Below are 22172 nucleotides of genomic sequence, written 5' to 3'. Positions count from 1 at the left end.
CGATTACCGGTGCTAGGCATTTTGTGAAGACCCTGGGCACAGTAGATAAGCCAAAGGGCAGTGCAGAGAATTGGTAATGCATTGAGCCAGCTATGAATCTGAGGTATCTTCTGCAAGATTGTCTGATTGGGACATGCAGGTATGCCTCTGAGGTCCAAAGTTACAAGCCAAGCCTTCTTGTTCAGCATGGGCAGAAGCTGCTGTAGAGTCAACATTTTGAATTTTGGGACGTTCAGAAAAGTATTTAGAATAGACAGGTCCAGAACTGGTCTCCAGGCTTTGTCCTTTCTTGGTACTAAGAAAAGTCGTGAGTAAAATCCTTGTCCCTGCTCTTGTTGTGGCACTGGCTGAATAGCCCCCATGTCCAAGACAGATGAAATTAGAAGTTACGTACTCACCATAACGTTCCATCTGAGTAGGTAGTTCATTTGTCTGCAACCTGTGGGTTACAGATCCGATATCGGATCCGAACCGGCAACTTGTTTCAAGCTAATGGATCCGAGCTCCTAGCTCCTCCCTTCACCCATAATCCCCTGCTAACCCTCCATGACCTCAGATCGAGTTTGCCCCTCAATATATATCCAACAAAGGATATCTAACTACTAGTAGATCCGAAGAAGGTCAGGGGGAAGGAGGGGGGGATGGTTGCAGACAAATGAACTACCTACTCAGATGGAACGTTATGGTGAGTACATAACTTCTAAATCTGAAGTAGGATGTTCATTTGTCAGCAACCTGTGGGACAGAGTCCCCAGCTACCTGCACCTTGGGTGGCCATCATGGAAGGATATTACGAAGCACCGCAGAGCCAAAGGATGCTCTCCCTCTAGAAAGCACGTCTAATTTGTAGTGGTTAACAAAGTTATGAGATGAAGCCCAAGTGGCTGCAGAACAAATATCATCCAATGGAACTCTAGACTTGAAGGCCGCAGAGGTAGAAATGGAGCAGGTGGAATGAGCACGAACTCCTTCTGGTGCGGGTCTACCAATCCAGCGAGATAAAGATACTTTAGAGATAGCTTTCCCCAAGTTAAATTTGGCAAATGAAATGAACAGCTGGTCTGATTGTCTATGGCCAGCTGTCCTATGAGTATAAAAGCGAAGCTGCCTATGAACATCTAATGAGTGCAGCTTGTACTCTCCCTTATTCTGATATTTAGGGAAGAAAACCGGTAAATTTATGGATTGATTTATGCTGGTTTCTGATGCTATCTTGGGAAGAAAGGAGGGATTGATCCTGAGGTACACTCTTATCTGGGTGAAAGATCAGGTAAGGAGGCTTCACAGAGAGAGCCTGAAGCTCCGGCACTCTTTTCGCTGAAGTGATGGCTACAAGGAATGCTGTTTTCCATGACAAGAATTTGAGATCTACTGAAGCAGCGGGTTCAAAGGGTGGAGCAGTCAAGGCTTGAAGAACTAATGTAAGATCCCAGGGGGGCACGGCTTCCTTTACAGGAGGTCTAAGTAAAAAGGTGCCCTTGAGAAAGGTTTTACACAACTTGGCCGACATCAAGGGCCCTGTATCATGTCCCACATGGTAATGTAATATGGCTGCCAATTGCACTTTGACAGTTGAACAACTAGCGCCTTCCTGAAAAAGTTCAGTTAGGAAGTCTAATACGAATGGAAGAGGAGCCGTAAAGGGATCTAGATCGTGATGCTCCGCCCAGATGGAAAAACGTTTCCATTTACTGTGGTACACTTTCCTGGTGGAGGGCTTATGCACTGCCACGAGGATGGCTTTGACTGGTGAAGAGATACCGGGAGTCCTAACTAGGAGTGGAACTGGAGCAACCAAGCTGTCAGTTTCAGATCGTCCAGGTTTGGAGTTGGTAAGTTCGACGGATGGGAGATGAGATCCGGAATGGGATCTAGAATCCAAGGGTGATTCACAAGGTGAGACCACAGGTAAGGGAACCAAATTTGCCGAGGCCAGAATGGGGCAATGAGAATCATCTTGCTCACCAACCGTGAGGCTTTCTGTAAGAGTTGTATCATTAGTGGTAGAGGAGGATAGGCATAGAGTAGACTGGGTGGCCAAGCATGCACCAGAGCGTCTCTTGGAGTTTCCCCCTGGAGGGGGGATTAGAGCGAAGAAATTGTCGCATTTGGTGTTTGATGGAGATGCAAAAAGATCGCAGCAGGGTTGCCCCCATGTTGCGAATATCTGCTTCGCTACTAGTGGATTGAGAGACCACTCGTACGGGGTAAGAAGGGTGCGGCTGAGCTTGTCTGCTAGGATGTTGGTCCTCCCCGGAATGTGTGTTGCAATCAGAAAGCGGTTGGTGGAGATCGCCCATTCCCACACTCTCATGGCTTCATGGCATAGAGGGTAAGATCTGGTTCCCCCCTGTTTGTTGATATACCAGACCACCGACATGTTGTCTGACTGAATTGCAATCGTTCCTGTGGGGAGGAAGCCCTGAAGTGCTTGCAACGCCAACAGCACCGCTCTCATCTCCAGAACGTTGATATGCAGGGAGGTCTCTGTATCGTTCCACGTGCCTTGGACTGTCCTGCCTGAATAATGCCCCCCCCCACCCGAGGCGGGAAGCGTCCGTGGTCACCGTGGCGAGAGGGGGAGAGGTGCAGAAGGGACGGCCCGTATGGAAGTTCGAGGCCTGGAGCCACCATAGTAGCGCTCTCCTGCAAGCCTTGCTGATAGCAATGGGATGGTGGAGAGGAAGGGATAGAAAGGACCATTGCACTAGCAGAGTCCATTGCAGTACCCGCATGTTCAAACGGGCGCATGGAAGGAGCGTAATCGCTGCCGCCATGGAGCCTAGTGCCCTCAGGACCAATTCCGCTGGTGAAGCCTCTGAATGGAGGATAGCCCGCGCATGAAGTTGTAAGTTCCGAATTCTCTCGGAAGTTAGGAAGGCTCGCAAATTTCTAGTGTCTATTCTGGCACCTATGAATTCTATGACCTGCGCTGGAACCAGTAGAGATTTGCCGACGTTGATAGTAATGCCTAACTGTGGGGCTAGATGGAGAAAGAAGTCTCTGGCTGAGCAAAGTAGATGCCTTGTTGGTGCGTTCAGGAGCCAGTCGTCCAGGTACGGAAAGACCTGTATTCCCTGGAGTCTAAGGTGGGCCGCAATCACTGCTAATACCTTGGTGAACACCCTGGGGGCTGTGGTGAGGCCAAAGGGAAGGACCCTGAACTGGTAGTGACTGGCCCTCAGCCGGAAGCGAAGGAACCTCCTGGATCGTTTGTCCATTAAAATGTGGTAGTACGCATCCTTGAGGTCTACAGAGCACATCCAATCGTTCTCCCCCAAAAGGGGGAGAATAGATTGAAGAGTGACCATCCGGAATTTTTCCTTGGTTACTGACAGGTTCAAGCGGGAAAGGTCTAGGATTGGTCTCAAGTCCCCCGTCTTTTTTGGCACCAAAAAGAACCTGGAGTAGAACCCTAATCTGAGCTGGTCTTGGGGGACGGGCTGGATGGCTCTTTTTCTTAGCAGCTGCTGAATTTCTGCAGCTGCGGCCTCCCTCTGATCGGGTGGTACATCGGGGAGGTTCTTGGATTTGGGGACATGGAGTATTGGTATTTTGTACCCTCTGGATATGATGCGAAGCACCCAGCGGTCTGTTGTGATGGACTCCCATGCCGCTAGGTGTTTCGAGAAGCGCCCCCCGACTGCCTCCAGAGTGGAGCAGCCAGGCAACCCCTCAGGGTTGCTGCACGGGCTGCTCAGAGAAAGGTTTTCTGGACCCAAAGTTCCTTGGAGCCCCTCTGCCCCTGGGGCGGCGTCCTCCCTGTCCACCTCTGCCACGGTAGGACTGGTTGTCTGGAGCTGGTTGGGAATGTTGTGATTTTCGGAACCACATCTTCTTCTGACCATTTTGGTTCCTCGAAAAGGACCACTGGGGAGCAGAGAAGCGGACTCAGACGGCAGACAACGTCTTCCCGTCCTTCTCGCTCTGGACAAGTGTCTCGTGAACTGTTTTGCCAAATAGAGCAGAACCATCGAAAGGGGCGTTCGCGAAGGACGCTTTAAAGGGCTCCGCAAAATCGCAATGACGGAGCCAGGCCTGACGTCTCATGACTAGGCCTGCTCCGCTAGCCCTAGCGGCTCCCTCTGTGGCGTGGGACAATAGCCGCATAGAGGTGTTTGAAATCGATCTCAGAGTGGCCATTCGGGTGGAGTACAATTGTTTGTCATCCTCCGACATGGACTCAGGGGGGGATGCAGCGTATTCTTTTATAAGATCCCGCTGCATCCTGATGACATGTGCCATATAGTTCAGAGACCTTACTGAGAAGGTCGCTGAACTAAAGACTCGCTTCCCTAATCGGTCCATCAAACGGGACTCCCTGCTCGGTGGATGGACTGAGGGGCTCTCCTGAGCCAATTCTCTCTTTGTGGCTGCCGCCGTCAACATGGCATCTACGGGGGGCCCCTTACTCCAATGTGATCGGTCTGAGGGGGGGCTAAGAATCCTATCCGGGTGTTTTGGTATTGGCTCCACGGTGTCCGGATCCTTTCACGCCCTGGTGGTAATGAGGTCCACCTGGGGGTCGGCCGGAAGGGGCACCCAAGAGGTAGACGGGCCTGCCTCGAATGCCTCCAGAAACACGGACTCGTCAGAGGAAGACTTGGGGGCAGACCACCCACCTCTGATTCTCAGCATCTCCATGATGTCTCCAAAGGAGACATCTACAGGGGGCGATCTTGGGGAGCCTTCCCCTTCCTCCAAGTCCGTGTCCTCGGTTAAGGACTCAGGGGAGTCCACGTGCCTCCTTTTGCACTTATGCTTACGGGAGCTTCCTCGGGGGGACTGTCCGAGGAGGCCTCGCCAGCAACATCTTGTTCCAATGGAACCATCTGTGACATCGAAGCAGGCTGTCCCTTTGGCCAGGTGATGGAAGCCTGGCCCAGCAGAGAGGGAGTGCAGGGAGGAGCCGATGCAAGGACCGGGGGTCTGGATGCTCTCAACAGAGCCCTCTCCACAACATCGAAGGCCGAGGGAGAGCCACTCTCTAATGGATCCGAAAGTCTGCTCCCACTCGGATCAGATGAAGAGATCGGAGCCGGCGCCGAGACAGTCGGATCAGAGGGACCAGTGTGCTCCAACCTGGACGGAGCCGAAGGCACACTGAATCCCCCGGATCCGAAGCTCGGACCACGGCTCCGAGAGGTCGGATCCGACAGGCTCGAGGGCAGGGTCGGATCCGAAGTACCAAGTACTGTCGGTGCCGACCCACCCCCGGGCTCCAACACTGCTCGGCTCCGAACCCAGATAGCAGGTCGGAGAAGGAGCAATAGGGTGGAAAAAGGGTGTCGAGCTCCACCCCTGGGGGGGGGGGCAAGAGCACTCCCATCTGCAGCTGGGCCTGGATGAATCTTCGCATCATCCGGTCCAAGTCTGCATCGGATAAACTGAAAGTAGATCTCGAAGAGGCCACCGAGGCAGGCCTGGAATGCCGCCTCTATGACCTCGACGGAGATCGGGTCTCCTCCTCCTCGGGCACCGGGGAGAAACAAAGGGGATCGGAGCCGAGGAGGAGGAGACCTAGAAGCAGTGGAGGGAGAAGCCCGCTTAGCTGGCGGGGCCGAAACGGAGGTCTCGGCCCGCCGCTTGTGGTGCTTCTCCCTCCGTTTCTCCCTCCTAGCCTCCCTGTCCTCTGACACTTTAGCAGGAGTTTGAGTCCCGGACGGAGGCAGGGGGGCAGGAGTGGCAGCGACCACAGGCTGTGGTGGAGCCACAGGAGCAGCAGAGGTAGCGGAGGCCGAAGCAGAGTCCGGGGGTAAAAGTCCCACCAGGACCAGCTTCGACCTCCGCTCTTTCAGTGCCCTGGGGTTGAACGCTGCACAGATGGTACAGCCTGAGGTAAGGTGTTCAACCCCAAGGCACCGAACGCACCGAGTGTGGCCATCAGCCGGGGAGAGCTTATGACCACACTCGGTTCATTTGGAAAATATGGCTTTTGGGGCCTCAGCCTTTTTTTTTTAAGAAAAAAAAAAGAAAAACAACTACACACACACACAGGCCCCAAAAGAAACGCAACACACACTCACACACTAACGACCAGTGAATGGAGGGGTAACTAATTAAACAAAAAAAAATAAAGAACTTAACACTTACACACTTTTACTTGACTAATTTTAACTAAAAAAGAAAAAAATTCTGACAGGAAAGTACAGATACAAGTAGTAAAATTTTCACTTAGCTGACGAGCTCAAAAGGATCCAGCCATCCACAAGCGCGGCAAACTAGATCTGGGGTCATGGAGGGTTAGCAGGGGATTATGGGTGAAGGGAGGAGCTAGGAGCTCGGATCCATTAGCTTGAAACAAGTTGCCGGCTCGGATCCGATATCGGATCCGTAACCCACAGGTTGCTGACAAATGAACATCCTACTTCAGATCTTGTTTTTGTGCCTCTGCCCATTGATTGTGTGGGCAGGTTTGGCATACCTTTTGCCTTTGGAAGGGTGTGAAAGTGGAACCTGTAGCCCTGCGAGACTATATTTAAGACCCATTTGTCCTGGGTGATCTTGTGCCAGTTTTGTGAAAAGTGCTAGCTTTCCTCCTAAGGGTGCTGCCAAAAAATATGTGCTTAGCATTGGCAGAGGGAAGTCATTGGGACTGTTTTCTATACGGCTGTGATTTGTCTTCTCCGCTTTTGGAGGTAGAAGCACCCCATTGTTTGGGCCTGTATGAGCCCTGGGGCTGTTGCCTGCCTCTAGGGCATCTGAATCTGCCTCTTTGTGGTCTGTCTGACACTGGAAAGGACCAATTCTTAGGGCCAGTTCCTGCTAAATCTGGGTGGCTGTACCTGTAAGAAATCCTTTACTGTCTGCATAGATTTAGCTTTATCCTCCATTTTCTTCAACACCTCTTCTGCCTTCACACCAAACAGAGTATCATGCTGTAATGGAGCATCCAATACTTTTGCTTTAACATGATCAGGCAGATTCTGTTCCTTTAATCAAGCATGCCTTTTAATAACAGAACCTGTGACAGCGGCCCTGCACGAGGCCTCCAGTGAATCATAGCCACATTGCAAAGTATGTTTTCCCATAAATCCTGCAAATCTTTGTTCTCAGAACATTCAGAATTTGTCAACATTTTTTGTTTTAACAAAGACATTAAGTATTGCTGATATTTGAGCATATGAAATTGACAATTTAAAGCCCTTACAGCCAAGGTAGCAGAAGTGTAAACTTTTTTCCCCCATCTGTCCAGAGCCCTAGAATCTCTATCCGAGGGGACAGGATTTTTAGCAGTAGCAGCCTTGACCCCTTTGGGACCCTGAGAAATAGTTTCTGGGTCAACAGCAGGGTTTTTATAAAGAAATTTATGGGAGTCTGGAACCCTGTAGTATCTGTCTGGCTTAACAGGAGCAGGAGGTAGAGTCTGGGGACAGGCCGGACTCTGAAAATACATCTGCTATGTCTAGAACAGGGGGAATTGCAAGAGGTCTGTGCTGAGGAAGTAAAAGAAAGTCTCTAAGCCTTTTCTTAGAATCAGAATAATCATGGCTCTCCCAGTGGAAATGCTCCCTCATGGTATGTAGGGTTTCCCCAAATGAGTGGTACTCAGGAGAAGAAGCTGAAGGAATGGAATCTTCAGCATCAGAATCCTCATAGGGAGGAATAGAACATCCCTGTTCTGAAGAATCAGAGGAAATGGAAACCTGATCAGAGGAATCATATTCAGTGTCTTGCCTAGGCCTCTTATCAGGAGGGGGATGGGAACCCCTAATCAAAGTTATTAGGTCTTTGGCCATTTTGAGCATCTGTTTCTTAGGCATAGAAGTCTGTCCTGGAGAATGCTGTACTTGTTTCCTTGTCTTTAAAGCTGTTTTAGACTTTGTCTTGGATGCTGAAGTAGGCTTTATATAAAGTTGTGTAGGTCTGAAGACACCCTCAGAAGCCGATGCCTGCTCAGCGGCTCCGGACCCATCTGAGGAATTAATTTCCGAAGGGCCAATACCCTGAGTATCTAGAGGCCTAGTTGTCTCCACGTGGGAGTCGGAGGTGGCCTGTGGCTCTGAGGTAGCGGGAGTCAGGGGCTGCAAAAGCACCTCACTGAGCACCAGCGAACTGGCGACTGGCCTAGAAGAGGCTTTGTCGTCGGTTTTGAACCTCAGATGCTTGTCCTTGTCTTTATCCTTGCGTCCGACGACATTATATAGTTAAATTATTAAATTATATAGTTAAACATATGAAAAGCAAAATCATACTGACGCTTAACCCAAGAATCCAGAGTGATCGGAAACCAAACTGGGACAGAGAAAGATGGAGAAAGAGGAATGTGACTGAGGAGAGTGGATGAAGGATAATCAGACAGAACATGGCTAGTCTGGAAAAGTACGATTCTGAGCTGTAGGAGTTTTGAGTAGATTTAGCAGGAGGAGCCCTTCTATCACCCTTTTCATCTTTGGGAGGAGGATGAGACCGTCTGTGGACAAAGTCAGATTTAGTAGGGTAATTACTCTGAAATGTGGGGAGAGGCTACACAAAAATATATTTCAATTCCTGTAAAGTTTTACCCTTTTCCTGACGGGACTTAAAAAGCTCAGCAACAGTAGTACCAAACAGATGCTTATTATCTAGAGGAGCATCCATCAGCTTTGCCTTAATATCACCAGGCAAAGGCAGAAGGTGAAGCCATCAATGCTGCTTCAAAACAGAATCAAAAGCTGCAGCTCTAGATGAGGCATCGGCTGCATCATAACTGCATTTAATGGAATGACGAGATGCTTGAGAAGAAGACTCTAGTAAAGAACAGAATACTTCCCCTCAGAGTCAGGAAGGTCCGAAATAACCAGATAGGCTTGAGAGAGAAGAGCCAAAACATATCTGGTCATGCGTGTCTATTAATTCACAGCCCTAAAGACCAAGGTAGCAGCAGTGTATACTTTTTTACCCAACCTCTTCACAGTTCTGCTGTCCTTATCAGAGGGGAGCAGCTTTGTAGAAGGTAAAAGCTTAGCTGGCTTGCTAGAAGTAACAGAAGGGTTAGCACAGGGACACTTGTAAAGGAACATGCAATCCTAAGGCACCTATCAGGTTTCTTGGGAGCACGGGGCTGAGAGTTAGGAGCCGGAGAAGCTGCAGAAAAGCCATCTAACAAGGCAGCAAGAGTAGGAGGGACAGCAGAGGGCTTGGGAATCTCCATTTGATGGAGCTCATAATACCTTTTTTAGACATGAGAGCTGGGTACAGTCCCATTCCACCATACAGGAAACTATCACGAAAAGAAATCTCCTCAAAAGGCGAATAAGAAGTAAGAGTTCCTCCTCTTTAGAACCATAGTCCAAGGCAGAGGGAATGTGGAAAGAACAGGTCAAGGATTCTTCATCAGAATCCACATCATCAAAGGAAACCTGCTTCCCAGACCTCTTATGAGGAGTAGAAGACCAAGGGGGAGCAGGAACAGAGAGCCCCTGAAGAGGCTTCAAAGCCATTAGGCAAACAGACCCCGAGTAAAATCCTGCCATTCACACAGAGGATCCTTGGGAGCAAGAGAAAGATGCTTAGTTCTTTGCTTCTTATTAAAGAGGACATCATATCTAAATATCTTAGGAGACGCAGACCCCTGACAATCATCGCAGTGGGAATCTCCTCTCTAATAAGGATTTGTAGAACCCCCTAGGCCCTTCAGAAATAATTAGCTGCAGTCTCCCCTGAACATCTGAAATGGATGTCTGCAAAGCCTCCAGGGAAATGCAAGAAGCCGGATCAATGCCAGCCTCTGATACAGTAACGGCAGAGGAATCAGACTGAAAAACCGGATGGTCCTCTGGGCCTTCACCAGCATCGAGAGATGTCCAGTGGAGGTGGTACAGCCAAAGAATCAGAACAAGTTTTCATGGCCTTCTTTTTTGTGGAAGGCTGACCCTTGGGTCAGAAGAATTCCTCCATGGTACCATTAGCCAGCAACTTAAAACACTGGTTCTCTAAGTAAATGACTAAAGAGGAGAGACAACTATGCAAGGTCTCTGGAACAAACATCTGACAAAAAGGTCAAGACTTATGGTCGTAAGAAGAACCTAAGCAAAACAAATGCTTGTGACTGCCCTTATGAGGAATCTGTCTCCCACAATGGCATTTCCCATTTCTGGATGATATGAAACCAACCACCACGAAAATAAAGGAAGATAAGAAAAAAACGAAATGGGGCACTTATCTGAAAATTAGCTTGGTAACCTGTAACAGACCAACAATCGAAGATGGCTTTCGTACAGGCGGCAAAGAAGTTCTGAGGATGGTATGTCCGTATGTCACCTTTATGCCCTACACTGGGGGTGTGGAGAGCATAAATGCTCTAAAGTACCTCAGTCTAGATGACGCAGTTGAATTTTTTAATACTACCTTCCTGAACATCCTTAATTACCATGCCCCCATAAGATTTTCCAGAACCAAAGCACAACCCTCCCCATGGCTACAGAAAACCACTAAGTCAGAAATGAAAAACAGGGATAAAGCCTGGGAGCACGGGCGCAAAACCAAAACCCCCTCAGCTAGACAGAAATTCCTAGAACTACGCAATAGAGTCAAAAAGCTAATAAAACAGGACAAATTCCAATACTACCAGTCTGCCCTAGACTCCTCACACCACAGCCCCAAACAATTCTGGTCCTCCATAAACTCCATCCTCCACCCAGGTAAAGTCAGTACCCCTCCTCCTAACATCCCTCACTTCTTAGAAAATATTGCTACCTCATTCAACACACACTTCACCCAAACCATACTATCACTAACTAAACAACACAACCCCCCTCCCCTCCAACCCACACCTTCAACTAGTAATCTCCCCACTGCCTTCTCTTTTTCTCCTGTACCTACCTCCAACATAAAAAACTCTTAACTAAACTTAAACCCACCAAATTAGCAGCAGACAACCTCCCAAGTGAATACCTACAAATGTAGCTGATGCTCTGGCCTACCCAGTATCCATCTTGATTAACCGAGCTCTGTCAGAAAGTTACGTTCCCACATTGTGGAAAGTCTCACATATAATTCCCCTCCACAAAGGCAGACCCTCTGCAGAACTAACCAATTACCGCCCCATAGCTATTCTCTCTCCACTCTCCAAAATACTACAGAGATGCATACACTCTCAGGTCTCAGACTACCTCCTTTCTAACTACCTCATTTCCAGTACTCAGCATGGTTTCCGACCAAACCATAGCACCACCACTGCCTTACTCTCCTTTACTAACACTATCCTTCAGCATAAAAACAATGGCTATCTCTCCTCTGCTACTTTCCTAGACCTATCTAAAGCATTTGACATGGTCCCACACAAACAACTTATCTCTGTCCTCAATAACCTATCCTTCTCACAATCAGTCACCAACTGGTTTCAGAGTTACCTGTCTGACCGCCAACAACCCGTTGTATGGCAGAATGACATATCTCCCCAACTACCTGTCTCCATAGGGGTTCCCCAAGGATCCATCCTTGGACCCCTACACTTCTCTGTTTACACCAATAATCTAGCCTCTGCCACCAAACATGGCACACTCATCCAATCAGATGACTCGACCATCATCTGCTCAGCCCAGTCCCTACCCAAACTGCAAAAAGTCACACAGGAAGCCTTTTCCTCTGTTGAAACATGGTTATCCAATGCCCAATTGATACTCAACCTAAACAAAACTAAACTACTCATCTTCCAACCCACCAAACATACTCAAAACAACTCTCACTTTAACATCACAGCAAAGACAACACCACTATATACCCAACTGAACACACCAAATTGCTAGGGTGGAAATAGACAATAACTAAAATTTGACATTCACATATCCATGACCATAAAAAGTCCACAAAAACTAGGAGCATTATACAGAAATAAACAATTTCACACCAAAGCAGCAAAGATTTCAATAGCAAAATCCCACCTTATCTCCACCCTACTTTATGCCTCTCCAGTATATACCAAGCTAAGGCAATGTGATCTAAACAAGCTAGAGACCTGCTACAACAAAATCGCCAAATTAACAGGGGCATCCTACGTAGTCACCACTGTCTCTCACTTGCTGAACTGGGCTGGCTTGAACTCCCTCACCTCCTTCAGTGGTATCAACTCTCACCGCCCACAAACTAGTAAACCATCCACTAAATGTCCCATCCTCCAGAATCTACTCCAACCCTATCGCACCACCAGACCACTAAGATCCAGCAACAAAAATCACTTGCAGATCACTAAAGCCAATAACTCTGCTGGTGAAGCACTATTCTCTTAAGTCATAGCCAAATTATGGAACTCACTCCCACCCACAATTACCTCCGTACCATCATGCACCAACTTCAAAACTTTATTAAAAGCACACCTAAAAGGCTTTCAAACATAAATCCCCGGAATCTGGATAAAGTAACCAATGATAAAAGTATAATGTTCCAAAAAAGCCAACTCGTTGGAATACACACAGCAAAACAACACTTCAATAAAAAACAGTAAAAATATATAAAATATGTGAGCGCTTTCAGAGTCCTCTCTGCTTCCTCAGACATACTACAGTAACTGTTGCTCTTGTTTAAATAATGATACATCTGTGTCAAATCCAATCAGTTGACAGTATCTTGAAATAAAAATTAAAAAGACATACACTATATAAACGATCAAATCATAAAAATAGTGGACTAAAAATTTATGTAAAAAAATGTAAAAGCTTGTTCTATAAAGTTAGTGTTAAAACTGTAGAACATATGTATAGATGTTAAAAGATGTGACTGAACATAATAATCAATGTTTCAAAGCCCTGTTCCTGAGAAAAGGTTTCAGTGAAACCTTATTATAGTCCAGGTGGTCTGTCAGCCTGAAATCTAATTATCCATTCTTGTTCTGAGGCTTCGGTCTTATTGTTCATGTTCCCACCTCTTTTATTTTCTTGTATAATGTGTAACACTAGAAATTTGAAGGTGTGTGTGGCTCCCTCCTTTATAACATGCATCGCTAACGCACTTGTCTCTTTTTTATTTTTAATGTCCCCTTACATGTTCTAGGACTCTATCTTTGAGCAGCCGATTAGTTTTGCCTACATAGTAGGCTGGGCATTTTGTACAGAGACCAAAATATACGACATTCTTACTATGACAGTCTGTATAAAAGCGTGTATCAATGCTGAACTTTCTAGTCGGGTGTGTATACTGCCCCCCTCCAAATATGAAGGGGCAGGCTGTACACCTTCTACATGGAAAGGTACCTAGCCTATCAGACCTTGCATAGTGGTCTCCATCTAACATCTTGTAGCACAGCTCTCTTTCTAATGACATATTGTTTTTAAAAGTAAAAGATGGCGTAGCCCCTATAACACTTTCTAGTTCATCCACATTTAACAATATGCCCCAATTATTTTTAATTACATCACAGACTGTACTGATATTACTTGCAAATGTTAATGGAATACGTGAATACATCATTCTCTAGGTTCCTGGTTACTGTGGTACTGGTGGCATAGTTACTTTGGTTATTCTGGCTGATTCTCATCCTGTCATAATAGGGCTTGTACCTCTCTCTCTTCTCTCATTCCAAGCCACTTTAATTTGTTTGTCTATATCTCTGGCTTTATATCCCCTTTCAATAAATTCATGTTTTAACAGGGTAAGTGCCTGAGACAGACTGACTATCATCATTATATAGCCTCATGCTTCTATCTGTCCTTTGATCACATTGGTTTTAGTGTAGTTAGAATGCATACTACTACTATGTAGGACATTGTTCTTTCTAATGGGTTTCCTATACATGGAGGTATGAACATAATTAAGTGAGTCTCTTGTAACCTTTACATCTAAAAACTCTATTTCTCTATTTGAGTATTTGTATGTGAAATTCAAAAAGGGAGTAATGGTATTAATGAAATTTAAAAATTGCTGCACATTATCTTCGTTATCATGCCACAACAGAAAAATATCATCCACAAAACGCCTGTACCATATAATAGACTTAGCAAACACGTTGCCTGTCAAAATATTATCAGTTTTCCATTGTACACATACTAGGTTGGCTTAGCTATTGGCACAGGCAGTGCCCATAGCCACACCAACCTTCTGTATATAAATTTTGTCACCAAATACAAAGGTATTATTTTCTAGGATGATCTCAAGTAGGGTACACAAGTCGAATTTTGGTATTTTCTATCCCTTTTCTATTGAGCAGTTCCTTTACATTATCTATACCCCAAGAATGGGGAATAACTGTAAAAAGGGACTCTATGTTGAGAGTAACAAGCCAACATTGGTCATCTATACCCTCCAAATGTACACTTAAGTCTCTCAAAAAATCTTTAGTGTCCAATAAGACAGTAGTACATTCCTTAAGTATAGGATGCAGGTTTTTCCTCAACATATATCGACAGTGGCTCTGGTGCCCACCCCCGACTAGATACTACAGGTCGCATGGGTGGACTTTCCATGTTTTTATGGACTTTTGGTAGGCCATACATAACTGGAGTCACTGGGTACTCTATATTGAAGTATTCAAAAAGTGGCTCAGAAATCATGCCTGTTACTAACATATCCAACAAAAAAACTTGCAGTCTATCTGTAATGGCTTTAACACGAGTTGCAGAAATCTCACAATAGGTATCGGTGTTACTTAAATGTACTAACATACTTGCAATATATTTGTCTCTATCTAAAATAACAATTCCTCCACCTTTATCTGCTGGGCATATTTCAACACTTTTAAAGCATTTTAAGTTATTTAACGCTTGCTGTTCACATTTAGATAAATTATAAAAAACATTAGTAGCTTCATTACTGAGCACATTCCTTAGTTGTTTTTCACACACATCAATGAATAAATCAATCCCAGAATTGCTGGGAGGAAGAAAAGTACTGTTTTTTTTAAAAACATTATATTCATTGGATCCACCTTGAAAAATGGTTTTTAAAGTCAGTGTCCTGCCAAATAGCTTCAGTTCTTTTAATACATTCACCAAGTCTGCTCTCTGGGCAGGAACAAAACTCAAACCTCTGTTCAATAAAGTTTTCTGTGCTTCAGTCAAAGAAATGGAGAAAACATAAAAAATCAAACCCGTTTGCTTTTCTTCAGGAACTTGTTCTTGTCGTCCACACTGTGGGGTCTCCATGTCTTGCCATACTGAGGGCAATTGCGCGACCTCCCTCATATTGGGAAAGGTTTTTCTAACAAAAAAGTCCCATTTGTATTCTTGGAAGAGCATTCCTGAATGCTGGAATCACTAGCGTTGTTTATGTAGCTAACACAAGCCAGTGCTGTATTCTTTGGTTTTAACAACTGGTATTTCATCACTTCTAGTAGTTGTTTTTGCTGTAACTTTAGAAATGCTAGCACCAACACTAGTTACAGCATCTGAAGATGATTTTCTGGGATCTAGGTCACTGAAAATGGAGTTTTCAGCATCTATATGCAGTGTGCTTATCACTGCTGTTTCTCTATGCTCACTGCTGGTGTAGTCACACCCACTTCCTGGTTGTTGTCTAAGTGTTTCCTGTGTATTCCTCTCTCTATTCCAGGAGAGCACATTGCCCAGTTCAAAATCATGTAAATCTCAATGATTTTTTTTGGTTTTAGCGCTAGAGAGATGTTTTTCATATTGGCTAATATGTTCATGCAGCTGATCAATCTTGTCAGCTATTATTTCACTAGAAAATGTAACAAAAATGTCATTGTGCAGTATATTAACTTCTTTAAGCAGCTCATCTTGCCAGGCAAAGCAGAGAACTTAAAATGCAAAGAACAAACACAGAAATGTAAAAACTTCTGAAAAAGGGATGAACAAGAATATGGAGAGAGGCATCCTTGAGAGCCAGAAAACTAGGAAAGCCTGAGGAAGTAGAGGAAATAAAAGTATGAAGGGACAACATCCGAAAGGAAGGAACCTTCAAAAAAGGTGTTGAGATGAGAAGAGATCCACAATGGGTCTTCCAGTTGCCTTCTTTCCAGGGAACCACAAACATTGTAGAGTAAAATCCCTTCCCCTTTTGAGGAGCTGTAACTTCTTGAATTGCTCCCTAAGACAAAAGGTTCTGAAGAACCTCTAGAAAAAACGGCAGCTGTTCCTGAGGAGGCTGAGGAATGCCCACGGGGCTTCAAACCATGTAGTACCCCTGACGAATGATGGATAGAACCCAAGAATCCAGAGTGATCGGAAACCAAACTGGGACAGAGAAAGATGGAGAAAGAGGAATGTGACTGAGGAGAGTGGATGAAGGATAATCAGACAGAACATGGCTAGTCTGGAAAAGTACGATTCTGAGCTGTAGGAGTTTTGAGTAGATTTAGCAGGAGGAGCCCTTCTATCACCCTTTTCATCTTTGGGAGGAGGATGAGACCGTCTGTGGACAAAGTCAGATTTAGTAGGGTAATTACTCTGAAATGTGGGGAGAGGCTACACAAAAATATATTTCAATTCCTGTAAAGTTTTACCCTTTTCCTGAAGGGACTTAAAAAGCTCAGCAACAGTAGTACCAAATAGATGCTTATTATCTAGAGGAGCATCCATCAGCTTTGCCTTAATATCACCAGGCAAAGGCTGAAGGTGAAGCCATCAATGCTGCTTCAAAACAGAATCAAAAGCTGCAGCTCTAGATGAGGCATCGGCTGCATCATAACTGCATTTAATGGAATGACGAGCTGCTTGAGAAGAAGACTCTAGTAAAGAACAGAAGACTTCCCCTCAGAGTCAGGAAGGTCCGAAATAACCAGATAGGCTTGAGAGAGAAGAGCCAAAACATATCTGGTCATGCGTGTCTATTAATTCACAGCCCTAAAGACCAAGGTAGCAGCAGTGTATACTTTCTTACCCAACCTCTTCACAGTTCTGCTGTCCTTATCAGAGGGGAGCAGCTTTGTAGAAGGTAAAATCTTAGCTGGCTTGCTAGAAGTAACAGAAGGGTTAGCACAGGGACACTTGTAAAGGAACATGCAATCCTAAGGCACCTATCAGGTTTCTTGGGAGCACGGGGCTGAGAGTTAGGAGCCTGAGAAGCTGCAGAAAAGCCATCTAACAAGGCAGCAAGAGTAGGAGGGACAGCAGAGGGCTTGAGAATCTCCATTTGAAGGAGCTCATAATACCTTTTTTAGACATGAGAGCTGGGTACAGTCCCATTCCACCATACAGGAAACTATCACGAAAAGAAATCTCCTCAAAAGGCGAATAAGAACTAAGAGTTCCTCCTCTTCAGAACCATAGTCCAAGGCAGAGGGAATGTGGAAAGAACAGGTCAAGGATTCTTCATCAGAATCCACATCATCAAAGGAAACCTGCTTCCCAGACCTCTTATGAGGAGTAGAAGACCAAGGGGGAGCAGGAACAGAGAGCCCCTGAAGAGGCTTCAAAGCCATTAGGCAAACAGACCCCGAGTAAAATCCTGCCATTCACACAGAGGATCCTTGGGAGCAAGAGAAAGATGCTTAGTTCTTTGCTTCTTTTTAAAGAGGACATCATATCTAAATATCTTAGGAGACGGAGACCCCTGACAATCATCACAGTGGGAATCTCCTCTCTAATAAGGATTTGTAGAACCCCCTAGGCCCTTCAGAAATAATTAGCTGCAGTCTCCCCTGAACATCTGAAATGGATGTCTGCAAAGCCTCCAGGGAAATGCAAGAAGCCGGATCAATGCCAGCCTCTGATACAGTAACGGCAGAGGAATCAGACTGAAAAACCGGATGGTCCTCTGGGCCTTCACCAGCATCGAGAGATGTCCAGTGGAGGTGGTACAGCCAAAGAATCAGAACAAGTTTTCATGGCCTTCTTTTTTGTGGAAGGCTGACCCTTGGGTCAGAAGAATTCCTCCATGGTACCATTAGCCAGCAACTTAAAACACTGGTTCTCTAAGTAAATGACTAAAGAGGAGAGACAACTATGCAAGGTCTCTGGAACAAACATTTGACAAAAAGGTCAAGACTTATGGTCATAAGAAGAACCTAAGCAAAACAAATGCTTGTGACTGCCCTTATGAGGAATCTGTCTCACACAATGGCATTTCCCATTTCTGGATGATATGAAACCAACCACCACGAAAATAAAGGAAGATAAGAAAAAAACGCAATGGGGCACTTATCTGAAAATTAGCTTGGTAACCTGTAACAGACCAACAATCGAAGATGGCTTTCGTACTGGCGGCAAAGAAGTTCTGAGGATGGTATGTCCGTATGTCACCTTTATGCCCTACGCTGAGGGTGTGGAGAGCATATATGCTCTAAAGTACCTCAGTCTAGATGACGCAGTTGAATTTTTTAATACTACCTTCCTGAACATCCTTAATTACCATGCCCCCATAAGATTTTCCAGAACCAAAGCACAACCCTCCCCATGGCTACAGAAAACCACTAAGTCAGAAATGAAAAACAGGGATAAAAGCCTGGGAGCACTGGCGCAAAACCAAAACCCCCTCAGCTACACAGAAATTCCTAGAACTACGCAATAGAGTCAAAAAGCTAATAAAACAGGACAAATTCCAATACTACCAGTCTGCCCTAGACTCCTCACAACACAGCCCCAAACAATTCTGGTCCTCCATAAACTCCATCCTCCACCCAGGTAAAGTCAGTACCCCTCCTCCTAACATCCCTCACTTCTTAGAAAATATTGCTACCTCATTCAACACACACTTCACCCAAACCATACTATCACTAACTAAACAACACAACCCCCCCTTTCCTCCAACCCACACCTTCAACTAGTAATCTCCCCACTGCCTTCTCTTTTTCTCCTGTACCTACCTCCAACATAAAAAAACTCTTAACTAAACTTAAACCCACCAAATTAGCAGCAGACAACCTCCCAAGTGAATACCTACAAATCGCAGCTGATGCTCTGGCCTACCCAGTATCCATCTTGATTAACCGAGCTCTGTCAGAAAGTTACGTTCCCACATTGTGGAAAGTCTCACATATAATTCCCCTCCACAAAGGCAGACCCTCTGCAGAACTAACCAATTACCGCCCCATAGCTATTCTCTCTCCACTCCAAAATACTACAGAGATGCATACACTCTCAGGTCTCAGACTACCTCCTTTCTAACTACCTCATTTCCAGTACTCAGCATGGTTTCCGACCAAACCATAGCACCACCACTGCCTTACTCTCCTTTACTAACACTATCCTTCAGCATAAAAACAATGGCTATCTCTCCTCTGCTACTTTCCTAGACCTATCTAAAGCTTTTGACATGGTCCCACACAAACAACCTATCTCTGTCCTCAATAACCTATCCTTCTCACAATCAGTCACCAACTGGTTTCAGAGTTACCTGTCTGACCGCCAACAATCCGTTGTATGGCAGAATGACATATCTCCCCAACTACCTGTCTCCATAGGGGTTCCCCAAGGATCCATCCTTGGACCCCTACACTTCTCTGTTTACACCAATAATCTAGCCTCTGCCACCAAACATGGCACACTCATCCAATACGCAGATGACTCGACCATCATCTGCTCAGCCCAGTCCCTACCCAAACTGCAAAAAGTCACACAGGAAGCCTTTTCCTCTGCTGAAACATGGTTATCCGATGCCCAATTGATACTCAACCCAAACAAAACTAAACTACTCATCTTCCAACCCACCAAACATACTCAAAACAACTCTCACTTTAACATCACAGCACAAGACAACACCACTATATACCCAACTGAACACACCAAATTGCTAGGAGTGGAAATAGACAATAAACGAAAATTTGACATTCACATATCCATGACCATAAAAAAAGTCCACAAAAAACTAGGAGCATTATACAGAAATAAACAATTTCTCACCAAAGCAGCAAAGATTTCAATAGCAAATTCCCACCTTATCTCCACCCTACTTTATGCCTCTCCAGTATATACCAAGCTAAGGCAATGTGATCTAAACAAGCTAGAGACCTGCTACAACAAAATCGCCAAATTCGCCACAGGGGCATCCTTCCGTAGTCACCACTGTCTCTCACTTGCTGAACTGGGCTGGCTTGAACTCCCTCACCTCCTTCAGTGGTATCAACTCTCACTCGCCCACAAACTAGTAAACCATCCACTAAATGTCCCATCCCTCCAGAATCTACTCCAACCCTATCGCACCACCAGACCACTAAGATCCAGCAACAAAAATCACTTGCAGATCACTAAAGCCAATAACTCTGCTGGTGAAGCACTATTCTCTTAAGGTCATAGCCAAATTATGGAACTCACTCCCACCCACAATTACCTTCATGCACCCACTTCAAAACTTTACTAAAAGCACACCTAAAAACATGCTGGCTATGCCCTTGCAACTCCCACTCTAATATCATCCACCCCATCCAACTACTACCTTTCTTTCCACTCCACTAACTACCTTGATTATAGCAAGCTCAGATGCTCATAAGCCTAGTACTTATTATACAGCAGGAACTTCTCAGTGTTACATTTGTTAATGCCTGTTATGTACTTCACAGATAAAGATTCTAGTTGTCTACTGATGTACTATGTTCTTCATCTGTAAATATGTTGTAAGTAATTTCTATGTTAAATTGTTAATCGCTATGTAATCCAATGTAACTACTGTCTGTTTATTTTACTGTGGAGCTTTTCTCCCCGGGCCTCCGCTGAAAATGGACCCACGTGCAGTCGGACACTCCCGGTCAACAAATTTAAATAAATAAATAAATAAATAATGTGCCACACGACTTCCCTTTTACAACCCAAGGCTTTGGTATGCTGGCCAGACTTCAGGCTGCCCTAGACAAGGAATGCCTATTGTAATGAATAATGCAACAGTTATATAGAAGGACATCTTTCATTATAAACTTGAAAAGCACGTCACAAACTTCAAGCACATGCTTACAAACAATAGGGCCTAAGCCAATGGAATACTGTTTACAATGTCAATGTACTCTGACATCAAAATAAATAAATCCCTTTCAGTCAGCATAGTTATACGATGGAATCTAATACATTAAATAGTGCGATGCAGCTCAGTAATGACACTGTTTAATATATCCAGGGGAAGTATAGGGGTGAAAAAATACAGGGGGAAATAAGCTCTAGAATGGCAGATGCCACAGGCTTTTGAAAATCTACAAATTTGTGCCAAATTTTAGTCCTGCATGTCTTTCTTGACTACTGCTTCTATGCTAAAGAGAGAGCACTTTTGGACTGCCAGCAGAGCACAGCTGCTCCTGTCACTGACAATGTGGGTATTATTTAAAAAAAAAAAAAAAGTAGTACCTGTTTCATCTCCTGTGGGGTATATAGCATTGTTCTAATAATCATCACCCGATCAAGAAGGTCAAGAGGAATTCCATGGGGAGACACCACGTCTTCAGTGCCTCTGAAACCAAAAATAAAAGAAGGCAGTGTTAACAGTTAGGAAAAGTAAATTTCAATGGTATCTACCTGTTGTGAGACCATTACACAAGCAGAACACCACATTCAGTATCTGAAAAAAATATATTCCTATTGTAGCCTTAATGATTTTATAACTGGGTTTACTCACTTTTCTTTCCATTCCAGGCTGGTATTTTACTCTTGGAAGCTCCCATATTTGGGACATGTAATTCCTGTACTGATACGTGCATGCTGCACTAGGAGGGTACTGCCTAATCCCTGACCATACCAATTCACCATTAACTACACTGCAAATCAAGAAAAAAATGATTTGTACACCTTCATAGTTTATAAAGATCTACAAATATATACTTGCCCAACCAACAAGGAACTCAAAAGTTGCTGGACGGAGGCTCCACCAAAGCAGTGGAAGGAACTGTGAACCACCAAGAAGTACCCACTGTAGATCAACTTATAGAATAAAAACTTGCACCTACATCAGGGACCTTTCCTCACTGGGTTTACAGGTCTAAATCCACACAGCTTTACAGCCCAGATGGCCGTCGCTAAAAGCCAGTATGAAAAGCTCAAAAGATAGTACTGAAATTCTTTAGTACAAAGAAAGGCCCTGACACAGTTTCATCGACAGCAAGAATGCTTGGAGAAGATGTAAAATAATGACCAAGTAGTTGCAGCACAAGCATCTACAAGGGAGACATTTCTGAAGAAAACACTGGTAGCAGCAATACATTCACTCCCACTGTGGCTGATAGTCTTTTGGTGCTGCACTTCAGAAATGCATGAGGCAATTCATTGCAGACTTATGGGTGGGTAAGTGTATATGTATGCACCTGTCCGTCACTATTTACTTAATGATTCATAAGTAATTCTTCTGAGTTTCCCCTCCTTTACGGTCCATTCCCTGCCCAGCAC

General features: G+C 45.0%; 1 protein-coding gene across 1 annotated transcript in view; it reads right to left on the bottom strand.

The window, feature by feature from the left end:
* The window catches only part of RUVBL1 (RuvB like AAA ATPase 1), an 876627-nt gene that overhangs the window by 204759 nt on the left and 649696 nt on the right, over nucleotides 1-22172 (bottom strand). Inside the window, exon 9 of the mRNA XM_044078536.1 lies at nucleotides 21141-21243. Within this exon, the coding sequence (XP_043934471.1) occupies nucleotides 21141-21243 (103 nt within the window). The remainder of the gene's footprint in view (nucleotides 1-21140; nucleotides 21244-22172) is intronic.

Source organism: Protopterus annectens, chromosome 7.part1 (genome assembly GCF_019279795.1).
Source record: "Protopterus annectens isolate FY-2018-M chromosome 7.part1, PAN1.0, whole genome shotgun sequence".
Classification (NCBI taxonomy): domain Eukaryota; kingdom Metazoa; phylum Chordata; order Ceratodontiformes; family Protopteridae; genus Protopterus; species Protopterus annectens.
The sequence above is the reverse complement of the archived record's forward strand: the minus strand, read 5'-3'. Positions and strand labels throughout refer to the sequence as shown.